At 33.2% G+C, this 21,270-nt stretch overlaps 1 protein-coding gene across 9 annotated transcripts in view; it reads left to right on the top strand.

Moving 5' to 3' along the window:
- LOC142332386 (Ig-like and fibronectin type-III domain-containing protein 1) overlaps positions 1-19,648 on the top strand; it is a 676,608-nt gene extending 656,960 nt beyond the window's left edge. For all 9 annotated transcript variants that reach the window (XM_075378862.1, XM_075378812.1, XM_075378850.1 and 6 more), the window contains one exon: positions 12,148-19,648. In XM_075378862.1, the coding sequence (XP_075234977.1) occupies positions 12,148-12,321 (174 nt within the window). In that variant the 3' untranslated portion in view covers positions 12,322-19,648. The remainder of the gene's footprint in view (positions 1-12,147) is intronic.
- Positions 19,649-21,270: the final 1,622 nt, after the last annotated feature.

Genomic DNA, 21,270 nt, shown 5'->3' with positions numbered 1-21,270 from the left:
GTTGTGTTGAGCATCCCAATTTCCATGTCTTAACTGGCGTGTTTAAAAAAAATTTTTTGGAAGCAATCACAAATTCTTGTTATCTCGATTTGTTAATAGTGATTTGCCTCAGAGTCCACTATGCTGATGGGTGGTTAGGAAGGCAGACTGGATTGGTAGAAAGATTCATTTAGTCAATATGATGAAAGTAGTGAAGCAATCAACCAAGTTTCCATGTTTGCACACCTGATACTCGATAGTGCAAGTGAATATAAACCCCTAACATTTGGAAAACCAAGATGGCCTTCTGTTCCTTGGTGGAACGAAGAATGCAGGAGGGCATAATGGTTCGTCGCAGGGTGCATAATTTCAATCATTTTGTTGTTGTCTTATTAGATTTTATATTATATTCTTGTATTTCATATTTTTGTTTTCCGGGTGATGATAACATGAAAATGTTTTTCACCAAAAAAATTAATAAATAATTTCAATCATAGGCCTATGACAGCAAGTTGAGTTAGAGAATTCATGGTGAGTATAAGTGTTTTTGATCAACCTGGTTTTTTCATTATTTTAACTGGGTTTTTGGTTTATTTTTTTAAAAATTACGTTAGGATTCAATCGAGGATAATTTTGTGGATGTGACAGTGACTATAGCTCGATTTTTGGATTGCGGATGACTTTTTATTTAGATTTTTTGTTTGTGAACCTTATTGTTACTGGCAATAAGTTCTTGAATCGCTTGGCTTTTGATTCTGCTGAATTTTCTAAGTCAGGCAGTTTTGTAAACGACTTAGAAAATTTCTAGGAGTTAGAGGTGAGTAAATTATTTAGTAATTATTTATTAATTATTATTATTATTTATTAATTATTTAGTAATTACTTAGTAAATTATTTTACTAAGTGTTAGACTGTTATAAGGGAAAATATTATCCTGCAATAACGTCTGAACCCTTACCTGTATACTTGAATCCTTCTGTATCTACACAAATCCAGATCCTCTCCCACAACCCCACCGCCACCACTCCACATCTGACCACGGATTTGAAGAGATACATTGTCCTTTCCTCACACACCCACCACCCCTACACACACTCAAAATATATTGAGTGAGTATTCCAACCCCGTAGGGGGAAGAACCCACCATGTGACGTTACCAGTCGCCACACCACCTCCTCCGTTCCAAGTCCTGAGGGGCTTTACCGGTTGTCTTTAGACCCTGTAACTGATTGCATCTCACAGTCATCAGCCAGGCATCGGTCGGGATGCCACCGATGTAAATGCCTCGGCAGACATTTGCGTCAGTAAATACATATCAAATTTCGCCTTCACGTTTGACTCAAATGGACATCTTCACAGCTATCTTACATGATTCCCCCAAACTAACTACCTGAACGGCGGAAGCGCGAAGCCTGTGTCTAGTACAGATTTGACAGCACCGTTCGTGACTGTGAATGCATCAGAAAACGACGAGTTTAAAGATAAATCAGTGCTACACTCACACCAGTCAAAATTGTGTTTTACGCAAAGTAGAAATTCAGACCTACACCCAAATAAGTCGGCCAGCTTAAGTCACCTAACAAGGGGAACGCAACCTCATTCCGGTCCGCGCAGGAGCCGGGGACAAACCCCGTATTCCCACCCTGTCCATCATGGTATCAAGCGTGGCATTACCAAGCAACGATCAGGATCGTCACCGGCGGAGGGAAACCACGCCACCAGTCGCACGGGCTACCATACCCCGGCAGCGCAGCCACCAACACCAGCGGGAGCCCCAAATCGAATCACAAACAGTACCAATATAACCGTGGCACGATGCCAATGTATCTACTTCCAACCAATTCAATGACTAAGCCGAAACCTCTAGCCATCCGGGATACTACCACGACCGAGTACCTCAATCAAACTCCCTCTTCAGACGTACACATCGCAAGGGCGCAAAGAAAACCAGCCACTATAGACCATTCCTCGCGGATCTTCTAGTTGCGTCTATGGAGATCCAGAACGGAATGTATTCTCTCAAGTTCCCTAACAGCTCGTGAACGTTCAACCTCGTATCGGGGACCATAGACCATAAGACCATAGAGGTCGTGGTCCACTGTATCATCAGTCCCACAATCTGGGCATTGACTCGAATCCACTAAACGAAACCTAGCCAAACTCGCCCAAAAAGGCACCATGCCCGGAGAGAAACTGTGTGATATACTGAGTGGCGGAGACCCATCTAATCGCACCTAAATTAGACACTACAGGAAATATACCATGCATGTAGCGAACTGTGGGGGATTTGTCCCACATGACCTGCCAAGACGCATGGCCCCGGTCTTCAATCTCCTGCTTTCGTTCTGACATCAATAGGCTATTTACCTAGGAAATGCAGCGTTCCTTACGCTCATTAGCCAAGATATCTATTGGTTTGACTTCAGCTATAACACAGACTGCCTCCCGCGAGACTGTTCTGTAACCGCCTATAACAGCTAGCAAGAGGAGTCGCTGGACCCGCAGCAAAATGTCCACGCAAAACCTAAAAGCCATACGATGTCAGCTTCGCCGAAACCTTTGTAAAGGATAAACATGGCACCGTAATTCAACCCCCAATCGAGATGAATGACTATAGATTCCATAAAAAACATCAACGGCCTTTTTTGCTACATACTGTAGATGTTCCTTGAACCGAAAATTCTCATCAAGGATAACACCCAGGTATTTTTGAGTCCAAAACCGAATGGGGAGACCAGCCATCCGAACCTGGATTCGTAGGGAAGCAGCCAATCGGCCCTTAAGTAACATCATTGTGGTTTTCTCTGGGCTGAAAATCAAGTTATGTTGGAGACTCCTCAGCTGGAATGTCTCATAAGCACGAGCAGCTTGGAATTCTACCTCGTTAGGCGAATTCCCTTCAATCAGTAGCAGCGCGTCGTCAGAATAAGCGATGACACAACAATCACATGGCAACATTAAACGCAACACCTTATCGAGTTCTATGATCCAAAGAAGGGGACTCAGAACAGTGCCCTGAGGGCATCCTTTAGTCAAGGACTTACGAATCTCCGAGCCGCCATCACGCAGGGAAACGGTCCGGTGGCTGAAATAACTTGAAAGCACTTCTAGTTCACTTTGTGTACACTTAGGCTTCTGCATCTGAAATAGGGCAGAGGGACACCATAAATTGTTAAATGCCCCGAATATGTCCAGAAGAATCCCTAATACATATTTACATGGACTAGAGGAAGCCAATCCATCACCTTTACAGTGGCATCCTCAGTGCTCTTGCCTGGTCGGAAACCATACTGGTTGACCATTAGTAAATGATCAGTAGCCAATCTAACATTAATACGCAAATATAGGGCCTTCTCAAAAACCTTGCCAATCACGGGCAAGAGCGTTAGTGTAAGGTAAGAAGAACTAACAGTAGGATTTTGTCACCACCTTTGAACAACAACACCAAGTCTCCATGCATCCAACACGCCAGAAAGTGGCCATTGAAGAGCAACCTATTATATATTCTAGTTAGAGGACTAAGGACCACTGGAAGCACTCATACAAGGAGCACTACTATGATACAATCATATCCGGAGACCTTGTGCCATGCCGGGTTATTAAAACATCAATAATAGGCATACAAACCGAAAATAATAGTTTGACTCAGGGTTGTCTGATGCGCCCAATAATATGGAAACAGAGGCTATTTTTCAGAACTCTGCAAGAACTGCAAGATCCTGACACCCATGCCGTCCACTAGCTTAATGGATGTACTGGTGGCTGGGAAAGCTGAGTTGGCTGTTAATGAACATTCAAGAAAGAGACACAGAAACAGTAGTAAAGACACTGAGGAAGGGAGAATTTCTTATATTGCACTCCTGAAGGAGGAAGTGCGTATGTTTTGGAATCTTTGAAAGACAACCCCGACAACCAAGAAGATAATCACAGACTCATTTAAGAGGGTTGCAAACGTGGTAAAGATGTTACTGAGGTCTTTAGTGAGTCAACAGTTATGAAGGATCTATTGTACAAGTACACAAAAACAACCGGGGCGGATCTTGAGAGCTTGCAGAAGAATCATAAAAAAGGGGCTCTAGATGAACTAAAAGAGGTGATACCCAAACAAGCCTATGAGCAAGTGGTGGAAGAGACTGGTATTCTGGCTTTAGATTACAGGTTTGCTAGAGTTTTTTCCTAAATATCCTCTAGGGGAAGGGTGCAGCCAATTCACGGAGCGTGTCTGTAAGGTGGCACCTGGAGCCAGGGATAGGCTCAACAAGGGTGTCTGATTTGAGGAACGTGTTGATGGTAGAGGACCTTGGTGAAGACCAGGAACTTGATGATAAGGAGGAAGGGTAGGACCCTGAGACAATAGACAGTGTGCTGTCTGGACTCGAAAGAATAATCGACATAGAGAGTTACCAACTGGTGATTGCTGCTAGCAGAGGAACACTGGGCAATATGTTGAAGAGACGATGGAATAATGGGCCAGGAGGTAGGAAACTTTTGTTAAACTTTTTCTGTCTGGTGAGATGTCTAAGCCGAGAAAACAAGAGCTGATGAAAACTTCCACAGTCATTGTCCACCAGCAGGGTGCAACATATGCAGAGCGTTTGTTCAAGCTTAAGTCATTTGTAGGAGAGGATCTGGAGAACAGCACATTCTCTGTTAGACATGGGCAGAGAGGAGATGTTGAGGTGAGATTAAAAGAAGGTAAAGGGACTTCTTTTAAGCTTAAAACAAGAATCAGTGCAAAGACACTGGATGTTTCAGTTATCGAGAAAGAGCTGAATACTAAGATAGCTACAGTTCACGTAAGGACCTTGATTCTGAGTTCACTAAGGAGAAAATCTTAATGGCCATTAATAAGATATTGGGGACTGAGTCTTCTGCTAAGGTAACTTCAATTAGACCTGCCTACAGAGGGAGTCAGAATGCTTTGGTGGTCATGTTAGATGCTGAAGCTAGCTCCCAAGGCTGGAAACACATTGCTTTAGGTGTTGGGAGGATGGGCATACTGCCATCCAATGCAAGGGCACAGATTTAATGATAGATGTTACAACTGCAGTGGCAAGGAGCATCGCAATGCCACCTGTGCCAAAACACCTAGATGTTGCTGTATATGATATAACAAGGCACAGAGCGGGATCTAAAGATTGTAAGAATCATAGGAAATGAAGTGCTTGCAATTTAATTCTAATCAATGTGCTGTTGCACATGGCTTGATCTTGAGGATGGCGCAGGCTAAAAATATTTACTTTTACTGGTATTCGAGCCCAATCAAAGAAGGGTTGCTGTGAGCTAGTGATTAGTAGACAATTGGGGAAATGCGACCATTTTTAGTGCATCTGGCAGATTCCCTATCTTTGGAGTGATAAGAAGAAATGGATTTGTTTCTATTGAACTTACTGAGTTTACACCCAATGTATACATCTTGTCTAATCGTGATAGGGACAGTTTTTCTGAATACATTACAGAACTAGAAGCTGGGTTAAGACAAGCTAGATGGCCCGTTATAATAATGGGTGACTTCAGTGCTGAATCCTGGAACTAGGAGGATTGTGGTCGAGGGGTACATACTTGCAGATGTGCTGAGTTCCATGGGCCTTGGGGTCCTAAATACTAGGTCACAGCCTACATATATTGGAAGGGGGCGTGGCGTGGTACTTGATCTTACGATTGTCTCAGGAAGGGGACAGCAGGTTTATACACGATTGGAAGATGATTTTAGACAAGGAGTATGCTAGTGACCATCGCCTGATCGTCTTCTCGATCAGCTGTGGGAGGCCTGGGTATGGAGCCAGAGTACTATGCTGGAGACCTACAGATTATCAGATGGAAGGTGTGGTCAACCAGATTGACCCATCAATGTGTTACACCTAAAGTATTGATGGAGGTGTTTGGTGAAGAATGTCATTTGGAGAGGAGGCCGATGGTGCCTGGAAAGCGAAGAACCTGTTGGTGCTGACTTGAGAGCTGCAGCTTTGACCACTTGGCGTAAGTTACAGAGAGCTAACAGGTGTACCTTGGACGATGCAGCACGGCTCAGAGCTGAGTACTGCAGGGCCCATAAAACACTTACTGCTGTGATCAAGGCTGGTAAATTTAAAGCCTGGGAAGCACTTCAGGAAGATTTAAATGATAATCTATGGGGTAAGGCATACAAATTGGTCATGTATAGATTTGGCTGATCAATTCCTCCTTTAGCTTGATGAAAAGCACAAAGAGCCATATTAGAGTTGTTCCAGGTAGTTTAACAAGACTAGACCAATGATTTTATTTTATGAAAATCATTCCAATAGATTCACAATTGCAGAAATGAAAGGTGCAGCACTAAAAATAAGTGCAAACAAAAGCCTTGGACTGGATCTTATAATGGGTTCCATAATTACAAAGCTACTTGACAGTCATCCGTGGGCCATCCTGGAGGCCTTTAACAATGTGATCCAGGAATGCCATTTCCCAAGCAGCTGGAAAGATGCCATGCTGATACTAACCCCAAAAAGTGTGAGACAGGTGGGTAATTGCCAATTACAGACCCATTTGTCTGCTTAAATCTACAGGCAAATTGTATGAATGCCTTATTGCAAATAGGCTGCTGGTGAAGCTGATCAGTAGAGGAGGGTTGGCCCCTAAACAGTATGGTTCATTAGGGGCAAATCAACAGTAGATGCTCTTCAGCACGTAATAGGATGGGCCAGAGTCAGGGGTGTGGGCACTTGGTGTCAAAGAAGAATTTAGCTTGTGATTCTCCTCAATGTCAAAAATGGCTTTGGAAGTGTTCCATGGGATGTGATTATTACTACTCTTTGGGAAAAGAATGTCAGCAGATATCTTGTGGGCATAATAAAAACTATTTGCATAACAGGCAACTGACTATTGATATGGAAGATGGCTGCGAGTGATTCAACATGTATGGCAGGGTTCTGCAGAGATTGGTCTTTGGACTGCTTCTGTAGAACCTTGTCTTCGACGGTCTGCTGAAACAGGCTCTTGAGGGGGACGCAGAATTAGTCGCATATGCAGTCAACTTTGCCCTCCTGGTTGCAGAGAAAACGATGGAGGATGTGTAGGAGCAGATCAGTAGGGCTCTTCAGGTGATAAGTGGATGGCTTAGAGCACCAAGCAAGACTTAAATGGTTGCCATTGTTGGCAAAAGATGAATTAGAGGTATATGTAGATGAACCCACCGGGTTGGTCTAGTGGTTAATGCGTCTTCCCAAATCAGCTGATTTGGAAGTCAAGAGTTACAGCATTTAAGTCCTAGTAAAGCCATTATTTTTACACGGATTTGAATACTAGATCGTGGATACTGGTGTTCTTTGGTGGTTGGGTTTCAATTAACCACACAGCTCAGGAATGGTCGAACTGATAATGTACAAGACTACACTTCATTTACTCTTACATATCATCCTCATTCATCCTCTGAAGAATTATCTAAACGGTAGTTACCGGAGGCTAAACAGGAAAAAGAAAGGAAAGGTATATGTAGATGGCACCGGAATACACATGTCAGGCATGTGTTAAGTACCTCAGCATGTGGTTAGAAAGGAACAGCCTGTTTAATATGCATGCCCAGAAGACCACTGAAAGAGCAGAAACAGTGGTATCAAAATTAACTAGGTTGTTGAGTCATCAAAGAGGACCTCGTTCCTCCAAAAGGAGGGTCATTCTATGAGTGGCCTCCTACATCACAATATACGCAGTTCCTGCTTGGGGTGTGAACTTAAAGAGGAATAAAAACATAGACAAACTCTCCTTGCTGCAGCGGCGGGCAGCTATTAGCATTATAGCTGCCTACAGCACCACTTCTAGAGTTGCAGCTCTAGTTGTAGGTGGTGTCCTACCAGTTAGATTTAGAGCGCAGATGCTAATTAGCGTTCAGTTTGGTATTCCAAAGGTAGATGCAAGAAGGATTATGCTATAGAGATGGCAAGAAGAATGGGATTCTGCAACCAATAGCCATTGGACCGAGAAGATAATACCGCAACTGACGTCTGGCTGGATAGGGGTTTTGGAAAGGTTGGATATCATCTTTCACAGCTACTGGTAGAGCATGGGGATTTTGAAGCATACTTGTACAGATTTAACAGAATACTGAACTAAATATAACTGAACTGAACTCTAAAATAAAAATTTTGTATAGTAAAACTTCCAGTTCAGGTTACCTGCCTGATGCGTAGCTCTTACAGTCTCTTCTAGAATTAGAATTTGCCATCTAGTTTTACAGTTAAGTAATTTTTTTGTAAACACTTTTGAGCAATTTTTTGCTTTCCAATATATTTCAATAACTGTAGTGTAGCTCTCTCCCTTTTTCTGTAGCCTAAAATCTCAGATAAGGAAACATTAAATATGAAATGTTAATCTCTGATGACATATTTTACACAAGTAAATAAAACAAAAGATTATATCACTTGAAGTTTAGTTCATGACAGTCAAAAAATTCAATTATTTGTTTTTGCAAATTGCATAAACTAGTTGTCCTTGCATGTCCTTTATGGAAACGTGTAAAATAGATATTTTTGCAATTACAAATACCGATTTACATTTTCTTCATTTATAATTTACATCTACAACATAAATTCCCGGCGTTGGAAATTAATTTCCTGATTGTTTTGATTCAGTACACTAAAGAGCCACCTTTTTTCAAACTTGTGGTTAGTCTACTAACTTTAAAATATGCCTATGAACAACCATATAACTTCTTTTTATAAGCAAGCATACTTTATGTAATATAAAATAGCGAAATGATTGATTAAAACAGTGCTATAATAATCAGAGTAAAGAGTGCAAAACAAAGAGCCCAATAATCTAAAATTACAAGTCATCAGGCATCAGGCATCCTCAAATTTTAGCTTAGCAAAGAGGAGAATGGAAACAGACAAGGTATCCACATAAAATGATGATGATTAAAAATAAGTTTCTTAAAGTTAAATGACATCTTTTATTTTTTATGACTTAACTTCCATAAATTTATATTAAATAATTGGAAATAAAAAACAAAAAAAAAGAAATTTCTTTTTTTGGCAGTATTAGGAAATTATTTCATGTTAAGAATTTTGAAGAATTATGATTATCTACCCATACTTTTAAGTGAGCTAAATGCACATAATAATGGACCAAACTGTGATTTTGAAAATAACTTAAAAATTGTGCATTGCATTAAAATATGACTAGAAATAGTTCAAAAGCTTATTTGAAAGTGGTACTATTTTATTACTTGGAATATCCATATGATAAAGACTCCTTGAAGTAGTATTACTATGTATTTTTGGGTGTTACTTTTTGAACGCACTTTAGTTCGTCATTGAAAAGTTTTGTCATACCTCACTCAGTTCAGGTTATTTTTAGGGGATTAAATCATATTTAATGGCCTGAGATCGAAAAACAAGTAAATTAAAAAAAATATTGCTTAACAAATAAATACAACTTATTAATAAACTTATAACTTATAATAAATATTACTTAACAAAAACATCATTAACTTTCTTAATAATAAACCCTATAAATAAAGGATCGTTTCTGGATTTTTGGAAAACAATTAATCATAATACTTTTAAGAATCTTGTATATAAGACTTTTGTGAAAATGTATAATTTGTTTTTTCAACAAAAAGGTAATTTCAGATTATATAATTAATTTTTTTGACAATTTTTTTAATAAAAGATAATTGTAAATATAATTAAGAAAACTTAAATCAGTTAGATGATTTCTTTCCTTATAAAAAGGACTCTTATTGAAAGATTTATGGATTTTAGAGCATTCTTGAACCAAATTTTGGTTTTACCATAATGTATGATAATGCATATATGTAATATGTATTGATAATAATTTATTATCAGTGTTTCATAAGGTATACCTTTATGACATATTTCTTAATTTGCTCTGCAGCTACACAGGTTAATGCATCCACTTAGCTTATTTCCATTTTTGTTAAGTTGATAAATTAATTTTGTGAAGTGTGAAAAGAACAGATTGATGGCAGTTTAAAAGCGAAACATTTGGATAAAAAGTAGAGATATTATGACGTTATCACTGGACGGAATACTGTTCATTAAAAATATTTTATTCTAGAAGTCATATATGAAAATTAAGTTGATTTTTTTTTTTAATTATATGCTCAAATTTTTTTTCAGTAAAACGATTGAAAATATTCAGTCAGTACAAATTTATCTCCTAAAATATATATATATATATATTCATATGCGGTTAAGAGAGGGTCATGTTCTGTTGACTCCTTAAAACCATGTGGTAGAACCTGAAAAGGGATGTTTGAGGTTTTTGAAGTGATTGCCCTGAACAACGCTGTTTGTGGGTTTTGTGAGGTAGCCCTGAGAAGGGCTTTCGGGTCCGGAAACTGGTCACCGTCATTGTCGGCTCGGCTGTTGGAATCTGACTCTAGTCCATGTTGGCAGGCCGCTTTTTCATTTTTCTTTCTTATGTTCTTCTTGAGCCTGTCTCCGTAAACCGGCTATAAATAAATTACAGACCTAAACCTTGTATTGTGCCATGGCCGTGAAAAGGGCATCACGGGGGAAAGTGCAGGCCTCATCTTTCTTCCGGCTGGTGACTGCTGGGGTTTTCTTCCTCATTTGTCGCTTTCTGTTTACAATCTTCTTCGCCTTTTTGAGGTGAAAATGGAAGTGTGGTTCTGACAATTTTATATCAAAACTTCGCATTCTCGAGTGTTTGTGGGGGGGGGGAGCAGCGATCACCTTGTTTTATTTAATACCGACGTTATGCTTACTGGTAATGAGTTGAAATCCAATTTACTTAAATTTAAATGACCCTTTTCATGGCATGGCCTCTACTCAATTGTGCACTGTAGCTTAAAAAAATTAATATATAAATTTCCAGCCATGGAAGACTGCTCAAAGTTATTTGTAAAAGCGATGTATTTTTTCAACAGTTTAGTTGAAATTCGATTTACTTACCCTTTAAATAGCCCTTTTCAGGACCGAGGTTGGTTTGAGGTTAGTTATCAATAAACTATTCACTTTTTCAATTTTCAAAAATTAAAGTTTGATTCTAATTGTGTATTCTAATCAGTTTGTGAACTAAAAAATTTGGAATTTAAATAAATTTCTTTTGTTTGTCAGAAATCATACTTTTGACGCGAACAAGGCTGAACCGCTGCTGCACCTCAGTGTTATCCTGTGCCCCGGGCCACAGGATAACACCCAGGTGTTGTGGCATTTGTAACAAACAACGGTGCTCCAAATATTGTCCGTAACACCACGTTTTGGACAGCTTCCAGCTTTTTCTGGTGTGTGGAGCACAACAAAACCTCCCTATGCCGGATAAGCATATGTCAGAATTGGCAAGACGTAGGGTCCATGTATGAGTAGTTTAGTCACCAGTGAAATTAAAAGTACCCTGGGTATAGGGCACACTGGGTATATAGGTACACTGAGGCATGTGTCCCAGAGGACAAGGTCTCACAAGATAAGCTGTTTATCCAGAACCATTTCGAAATACTTAACTTTCATTCCAAAGGGGGTTTTTTCCCCCCGAGATTTCCAGTTGTCTGGCCGAAGCATGTCGCTTGCATGTGAATAGCATGGCCACAGACTTTTCCCCGTTGACCCTGGTCCTCCATATATCAAGCCACGACTCCTCTTAATAATAAACGTTTTGGCACTTGTGTAGGCGCATAGATATACTGTGCTCCCACTGACACCTGAATGGCTGGTATTGTACTTGCTGATAGGAAGCTCGGCATGTATGTGGCAACAATATATATATATATAGATTTATCTCCTAATATGTATATAAATTATTGTATTTTCTTGTATAGTAGCAGTTAAATAAAGAAAAAACTTTTCTTGATAGTAAATGATGTACATATCATCATGGATATAATTTTACTTTTTCACGCTGTTTTCTCTTTTTAGTTTAGTTAATTGTCTTTGAGAGACTAAAATTTTGCAGTAGAAATTTTATTTTGTTTGTAAATATGCATTAATTTTTCAGTTTTAAGTTGGACTCTTTCTTCCCATTAAATCATTAGCCATGTTTAGGCAAGAAAAGTTTTACAAACTTAGTGTTAATATTTTACACATTGCAATAGAATATTTATTGAAGTTATTTCAAATGTTAGCATCTCACACGTTACATATTTGAAATGCATTATTATATTTGTTTGGTGTATAAACTACAATTCCAAACATGTTTTTTTTATTACAGATAAGTCAAAGTGGTGAAAACATTATGGCAAATGGAACTGCCAATGGTGGTCATCAGCCTGGTTGGAAACATGAACAACTTCATGTTCCAGCTTCAACAGAAGTTGCACCATCATTATATGAAGAACTGAAATTAGGACATGATGGTGTAGGTTTTAAGAGACTTAAACCGTAGTATCAGCTGTTTCAGTCCTACTTCTAGATTGTGAAAATTGTGTGTGAAAAACTATATAAAGAAAAGTCACTTTGTTAACTTTTAAGATGTAAATTTTAGAGACATCATTTGATGGTGCTGCAGTGAAGAATGTTGTATCTGTAGTCTACATTGGCTTTTAGTTACTTATGATACTGAAATGAAAAAGCATGTTTAATGGTAATATTAAAGATGAGAATTTATCTTTTTTGTTAGGAATAATTATGTGAACGTCACAATCAGTGGTGTTATATGTAACATTTTATGAAATATGAATAGATTCTGTAGATATAAAAAAAAATAAAATAAAGGTTAGATAAAAAGGTTTTTTTGCAGAATAGAAATTGGTGTATTGTCTATGATTTTTCATAAAGATGTTAGGTTTGTTAAAGCACCAAATACTTATTTTACAACTTATCTCATTAAAACTGTAAAAAATATTTTTGATAATTTTTTAAACTTATTTTTTGTGCTTTCATTCAATGGCTGCTGAAGCTTATAAAAAATAGTTGGTTTTATTAAAAAGTATAAAATTACATTCTTCAATAATTATGTATATATATTCTGTTTTTAGATAACGACTGTGATATTATGAAAAGTAATTTAGTATATATTTTTCTTTAAGAGAAATTTTTAAAAGTTTTCCTAAATGAAAGTTTCTTTAAAAACATCAAAACAGATAAATTGGTCATTTAGGTGTTTGTCAGAAAATGTTAACATGGAGAAATTAGGTGTTTAGTTTCTTTAGTTTTAATTTATTCTTTAAAGTGTAAATCAAAGGAATTCCGTAAAACATGATTATTTTTTTATGAACACCACTGATTGTAACAAAAAATAAACTTTGTAAATAAAAATCATAAAAAGCAATTCATGTCATTGGTAATTTTTAAATTCACTATGAATGTAATACAAATAAGTAGTGATATATAAATGTTTCTGTATAATCAGGGTTATTCATTTAGATAAATAAATACAGCAGAAGGTTGTGTGTTATGATTAATGAATAGTTATAAATAATATTGTATAAGTTATAGTTATGATCATAGATTTGACTGTTTGTCCCAGTTATACTGATATTTGTACTGCTTGCATATAACTGATAAATCTAAAATTATTAGTAATTAAGACATTAGTTTATGGTTATTCTTTTTAATTGTAAAGTAATTGAAAACAAATTTATATTTCAACTATCAAAAACTCTGTTTATAAAAATTTACATTTTAATTTTTGTATGATAATTATTTTTTACCTAAACTGAAAATCTATGCTAATTTTATAAGTTAACCATTAAGTTTTCTGTTTCATCATAATACCATTAATATTCCACTATAATCTATAATATAATATTATATTATATAATTTACTTAATTAAGTTATTAAATTAAACAAACAAATTTCCATTTGCAAAACAATAATATAAATTGCTGGGGAAAAAATTAAATTTAATGGTTTATATATATACATACATATATATATATATATACATTTTATTTAGTAGGACAGATTGTATTACAGTTAATTTTTTTTTTTAATATTTTATAAAACATTGACTTTTTTAGTTGTTTAGTGTATTTTAATGCATACTTTTATTGTGTTACAATCAATTTACACAAGATTTTATGTAAATCTAAAATATATGAAAAGAAATATGCATAATGTTAATTCGTGCAAAGGTCCCGTTATTATATCAATCAAGTAACAAAAGAAAAATCTGTATATCAGAGGTCATTCTTATTGTTTATGAAAAATGTTTAAATCTTCAGGATTTTTGCCTGAACATACTTGCTGGTTACTTCTCGGCAGTGGCAGAAATACAATCAAACTCATCTTATTATAAATATTGCACATATATTCATTATAAGATATTAACTTTAAAACTGTAGATTGTTATTTTGTAGTGCTGTTATTTAATTTTATTCTCATTTAACACATTTTACTATTGTTATCTACTCATATTTTAATAATGAATACTGTTGTTAAGATATAAAACATGATTTTCTATATTGTACTACTAAAAAATATCCTTTTTGAGGAAAAGATGCACTATGGGTAAAGCATATTGATGTGAAGCAGATGTCAAACAGCAATGTGGATACATGAAAATTGATTAACCAATTACATGTTATTAAATCTTATATTACTTGTTATTACCTGAAATGAGCAAAAGATAATCAAGAAACTTTATATAATTTTAATTCATTAGTGAACAAGTTATATTACATAATAAATTATTGCGCTAAGAACAATAATTTAACAATATATCAATATTTAATTTTAACAAGATGTCATACATCGTTAAATTATTCGTTATCTTTTGCTTTTATTTTTAATATCTATTACGGACACCGTTTAAAGTTATAAATTCAAGAGTACCACAGCATTCTATACCACATGGTTCTGATTTATTCATAAAACTTTAAAAAAATCAGGGACTATTTTAATCAGATTAAACAAATATACACTAAAATGTAGATAAAATTCATAAACAACTGAACCTTAGCAACCTCTTTTATATGGTCCAGTATTAAAAATTCTTTTAATTCCAGTATTAAAAATGTTCTGCTAGTTCCCTTTAATATGTGAGTCATTAGAGGAAAAGAAATTTGTGAATTAGTTAATTCCAAAAATACCTAATTTCTAAAAAATAAAGATTAAGATTATTGATTTTTTTTGAAGCTGGTTGAATAGAAATCACATGTCTTGTCACCTGAATCCACACTCACCTTTGGCCTGTTGTAATCCATAAAAACACTAGTATGCCAGAAACAATTTACTTTCTGCTGTATGTGTTCATTGACAACAGTAAAAGGATTCTACTTTTGACAAGTACATAAAGATATCAATATGATAAATCTACAGACATTAACAATTATTACTATACCGGTTCTCTCATTATTGCAAATATATTCAGAATTTTAACACACCAATCCAGAAATGTAGATAATAATATAATTGTTTTCACATGGTATTTGTTAATTCTGTCAATCTTATTTCATAATGTACTTCTAACCTATTTCTATCAATATGTTATTAGTATATTGTAAAAAATTGCCAATAATATGAACAATGATAAATTTCAGGAAAGATTGCAGTGGTGCTTTTGTATTTCTGATAGTTCTTATTGGTTAAGGCAAAAATTTAAATACATTCATAGATATTTGTTTCTATAGAAGAGCCAATGGTGTGCATATCCAAAGCAGTTTTTTTTTTTAACTTCCAGTAAAAGGTTATAGTTTTAAAGGTTATAGTCCAGTAAATATAGTTTAAGGTTATGGTTTATGATCATTACTTTCTTACCTGATATTTGCTTAGAGTTGCATCATATATTTCAAAAGTTATTACTACATCTTCTTATGCTAATTCATTAGGGAGTCAGTGTCTTCATCTCCCAGCAATCCAAACAAAATTCTACTTTCATTATGGTAACAATATACTCAATTTGTTTCTAGGCTGTAAATGAAAAATGTATCAATTGTGATAATGCTAATTTACAAAGTAGCAAGGTTCCAGTTTAATAATTATTACCTGAACAAACTTATATACCTCCTACACCTAAGTACCAAAGAATTTAGTACCCCAAGAATAATTTGCACATCAATACTGCTGACACCCAATTAAATGGTTAAGAAATTATCAATCTACAATGAAAATTATTATTTTTATAAATCACCATGTAAAGATTAGTACATTTCAGTATAAGTCATTATTTCTTTAAGTTGAACCCTCAATTTTTTAATTGAATTTTTGTGTCAATCTCAATTTGTATACCACAATTTTTGGTAAGTTTTTGCTCTTTTTGTTCCGTTAACTTTATTTTTTTGTTGACAAAAAATATGCCTTTAATCTCAAATGTAGTTGACATGTGTTCAATAAATTATCTTTAAAAAAATATATATTAATAATTATAATAAATACGACATAATTTTACTTAAATACAAATTACACTAATTGCCTGTATATAATTAATTTTAATCTAATTACAGTATAAAAATTGTAGATTAAAGATTGTGAAAAGATATCCAAAAACAAAAAAAAAAGAAATCAATGAAATATGAACATTAAATCTGGTCATGTAGGAAGGAATCAGTTTGAAGAAGACTATTTTATTTATAAATTGTAATGAGTTCACAGAAGTATAAAATAAATCAGAAACTGAATTGTAAATTGAATCGTTCTGGCACACAACCTAACATTCAACAAAAGCTATAGATTGTAGAAAGTATACCGATTAATCTGGCCAAAGGAATTGCAATATGTTACATTTGGAGTGGTTGTGTTATAAGCAGTGATGTTCATGAAGCTTACTGAAGGAGAGAAAGAGAGAGCAGGAGAACTTTTGTACATACTCAAAAATATCATGTATTATCATTTTCATTGTATATAATTACCTGTCCTGAGGTATCCTTTTACACTATTCTCTCACCCCCCCCCCCCCTTGAAGATTAGTTATTCCTTTATACTACATTCCCAACTAAACAATTGAGTTCCATTTTCTTCATCTATTTCTGCCACTCTATTTTGCATCTTCTAAAGATCCTTCAGGCAATGTTCTAATAAATTTTTCTTCTCATGATGTGTTCATGCCAGTCATGTTTAAATTTTATAGCTTAGATTGGTCATGAAAGCTCCTTTCTCATTAACTCTCCTCATTACGTCTGGATTTTCACTTTGTCTATCCACTTAATCTTCTTTAATCTCTACTATGCCCAAATTTCTAATGCATCCAAGCCTTCTTTTTCCCTTTCTACCTAGTTTCCAAGCTTAAGTACACTCCAAGATTCTTCTTCAACAGCTTCATCTTAGTGTGTTCTCAAATGCACTTTTTTCAGTTTTTCTGATATTATTTTTTAATTTGGTGCTTAAACAATAAGACATTTAAACATTTTTTTAATGTTTTATTTTTAAATTAAATATTATTTTAATTTGGCTATTGAGATTTTTTACATAGTTGACATGTGGGCCAATTCTAATTTCACATGCAATCATGTTAAATATAAATAATGTAAAATCTTATTAAATCTTAAGAAAAATATATATTTTATAAAATAATACATTAATTTAATAACTTATAAGAACTGTTATCTTCTTAAACTAATTTGCATTAGTATTTGTAATATAAATTTTTATGATGTTTACAAAATAACAAAAATTACATAACACATTATTGGTCAGACATGAATCTTACATGAATGTGTGTAAATTACAATTGAATACAATCATAAAATATGTTGAAGTATCCATCTGATTTATTTCTTATCTATAACTTTTGAAGTTGTATTAAGCACAGAAGTACATTGATCATTCTAAATGCCAGTAAATTTCATAAAATTACATTTTATCAAATTGATAAACTTCATTACATATTTATTATTAATATTATGTATTCCAGAAGTGCTTTAATGTACTTGATTCAAGAAAAAAGATTATATAAAACAAAGTGAAAAAGTGATTATAGTTTCCTTTTGATAATAAAAGGCACTTACTTCAATGTATATATATATTTTTTTGTTTACATATGTATTTTTAACTTCAGATATGTTCTATTTTACTTTCTTTACAGTATAGACAATTTTTTTTGCAGATGGGATTTTCTTTAATCAATATATTGTGACAGCAGTTTTTATTGTTTTCATGTTTTATTTTTTAATTTTTTTGTTTTCTGTTGAACCTTGTGGAATATTTATGTGTATTAAAAAGGTTTGAATTTTCACCTAATGTTAATATTTATTAATTAGAAATAGTATACTTAAAAAAAAAAAAATTTTTTTCTTAGATAAATTATATTATCAGTTGATACTATTAAATTAATTGGTACAGGCATTATTTTTTTCTAATTTATAAATATACTGAAACACCATCAATTTTATTTGTGAAACTTTGTAACATAACTAGATCATTGTTTGTTTATTAATGGCAAGAATATTTTCTATGCTGAACCTGATTTTCTGTGTGTTATTATACCTATAATAAACATGATAATTTATACCAAACTTCTTCTTGATGAGTTACATTATTTTTAGTTAAATAACAATTTGAAAGTATCTAGTCATAAAACAATTTTCATATATTGTAATATACATAGGTTTTCTAACATGAAAAATTCAGCCAGGATTTTATTTTGTGTAGGTGTAGTATAAGTAAAGAATTTAATAAGACATTCTTAAATATATAATTTAAAAGAATGATTGTATAAATATACACTAACAGAATTAAATCAAAATATAAATATCTAACTGTATTTTTCTGTTATTTAAAAGATGATCAGTGTTATAATTTTATTTAACTCTTCATTTAACAAGCTTCAGTGGTGTGCTCCAATTTAGATAAAATTGAAACTAAAAAAGGGACCATTAACTATTCTCCATGTGTAAGTTTTTATATGTATTTAAATTTATCATTCCATTTTTTACATTTGTAAATTATTGTTAACTGCTTTTTTTTTAAGTTCTTGTTCATTTAATTGGTAATATCTTTTGAGTTTTCATATTGTGTGATAAATAATTATATATTTGTTAGGTGTATTCTTGGATAAAAAAAATAATCAATGTTCTTTGTAGCACATAAAATAGTTTATTTTGTTAAAATAATACTAGTAAGCAATATGTCTCATCTAAGGACGACATATCATTAATACATAAATAAAGGTTTGTGCCTTCTATATGAAATAATTTTTTTTGGCTTAATTAGATTTATACCATATTAGGAAAAAAGCCAAATAATTTGTGAGTATATATATATATATATATACTTATATATATAAATAATCACATTTATTAATTACTTATAATATTAGTTACTTCAGTGTGATTAAAGAATATGATTAAATTTATTTATTAACATTGTTTTAAAGTTTATTTCAGTGTTAGTTCCTGGTAACTTACTGTATTTAGATTACATTTAGATATATCTTTTTTGTGACTGTATTGTCATACAGGAAAGTACATTATTTTGTTAACAGTTGTTTTATTATTAAGTGTACTATTAAACTGCAAGTTAAAATTTAAATTCTAAGTTCTTTGCACTTAATTCATTTTTGTAAATTATTTTACATAGAATGAAGAAATATAATTATATTGAAATTATTAACTATATACAGCCTTAGGTGTTTAGTTGTATAACAATAAGAGTGTTTCTCATTAAGTTTTAGTACACATAAATTTTAATATAGATGACACATTTTTATTGGAGATGTCAAGTTAGATGTAAAAGATGAAATATTATTTTTGCATTGTTAGAAAACACAGACGTTATTGTGAATAAAATGGTTGAAAAATGTACAAAATATAAATAAATAAAAAATTAAATTTTATTTTTTATTTACTTTTGTTAGAACCTTTTAATGACGTCTCTTACCTATGTAATTTCTTTTGTTTGTTTAAGCTGTAATTTACCTCTTCAGAGTTGTTTTTTCTTACTTATCATAGTAAATCACTGTCAGTAAGACAAATCTTAATTGGGTGTGGATTTATTTATATGGAACACAACCACGTAAATTAAATTTTTTACAGCGCCTTTCAATTACAAGTACATAATGTTCAAATCTTTGTTGCAGGTACATCCATGTCAGTATATTTTAAAACTATCATATCTTTGTCATATGTAAATTTGTAATTTTTCTGCAGTGAGCATTAGTATTATAAAGCACTTTTCAGTCGACATAGATTGTATGTCTGTATTTCAGTAGCCCAATAGCATAAATCCTATCCTGAACAATTTTTGAACTATGATATTCCTGCATGATACTTAATGGGCCTGGTGAGTAAAATGTAGTAATAATTTACAAGGAATTTCTTATATTTTTAATTATATGTGAGTGAATATAAAGTTTAATAATAGATTTGTTGTTTTTCAAAACAGTTTCTTAAATGATATAATTAACTAAAACTAGTTAATAATATCTGCGCTTAGTAATCACTAGTTAGTTTTTAAGGTATGATATGCAGTTTACTTACTCGTATTTTTTCCTCATACTTATACCTAAGATTGAACTTCTCATGAAGTAAAGCATTACCAAAGCAAAGAAGTATCAATCTTATTAAACTAAAACGTTTATTATGATTTAAATCTAGTAACATTGATTTTTTCCTCAGATTTTTGACTGAAAACAATTAAACAAGAGATTGAGCTCTACAAAGTTCAAGTTACTAAATTGAAATATCTCTTTGGTATACTAGTGTTCTAGATGATGATATTGTTTTAAATAAGATTTTTCAAAAAGCAAATTTTATGATAAGATTTCTAATGGGAGCAATTGAAATGAATAAATATAAATCAAAATGGAATGAAACAGTGATTAGTACTTTATTTCATATACATCAAGATAAAGGAAACTAATCTATCTGATGATTACATAAAGAAAAAGAAACATACAATTTCAATGCTATTTTGAGGCTGGTGAAAAACAGGATTGATACATAGTGGCATAGTTGTTTGCATGACAGTAGAATTTAGAGGTAAATTGAAATAACAGGAAGATGACATTAGAATTTAGAGGTAAATTGAAATAACAGGAAGCTGTCAAAAAAATCATCAAATAATCTGTCTGCTTGGTGACAGCAGGTATGGAATTTTTCACTGGCATCCAATTGTGTTTGGGCAACCAAGAAACAGACTGGTGGCTCTTTTTAAAATACTACAATCAAAGGAAAAGACAATGATTATAGGAAAATGTTTGGTCAGTTAAAAGTTCATTTCCCTCCACTCAGTAACATGATGGTATCAACCAAGAAGATTCCTAAAGTAGAGGTGTGTTGTGCAGTGTTACAATTTTCTAATGTATTTAATTTATTTTTTTCATGATCACTTGATGATAAGTTGAAATATAAAGAATATGAAAATGAACTGCAATGAGAGAAAATGCTGCTGTGGAAATAAAATTAAAAATTAAATGCGTTCTAAGAAAAAACATATCAGTATTTTATATTCAAATAC

Source organism: Lycorma delicatula, chromosome 1, assembly GCF_047948215.1.
Source record: "Lycorma delicatula isolate Av1 chromosome 1, ASM4794821v1, whole genome shotgun sequence".
Taxonomy (NCBI): Eukaryota; Metazoa; Arthropoda; class Insecta; order Hemiptera; family Fulgoridae; genus Lycorma; species Lycorma delicatula.
Note: the sequence above shows the minus strand (reverse complement) of the source record. Positions and strands in the feature narration are given on the sequence as shown.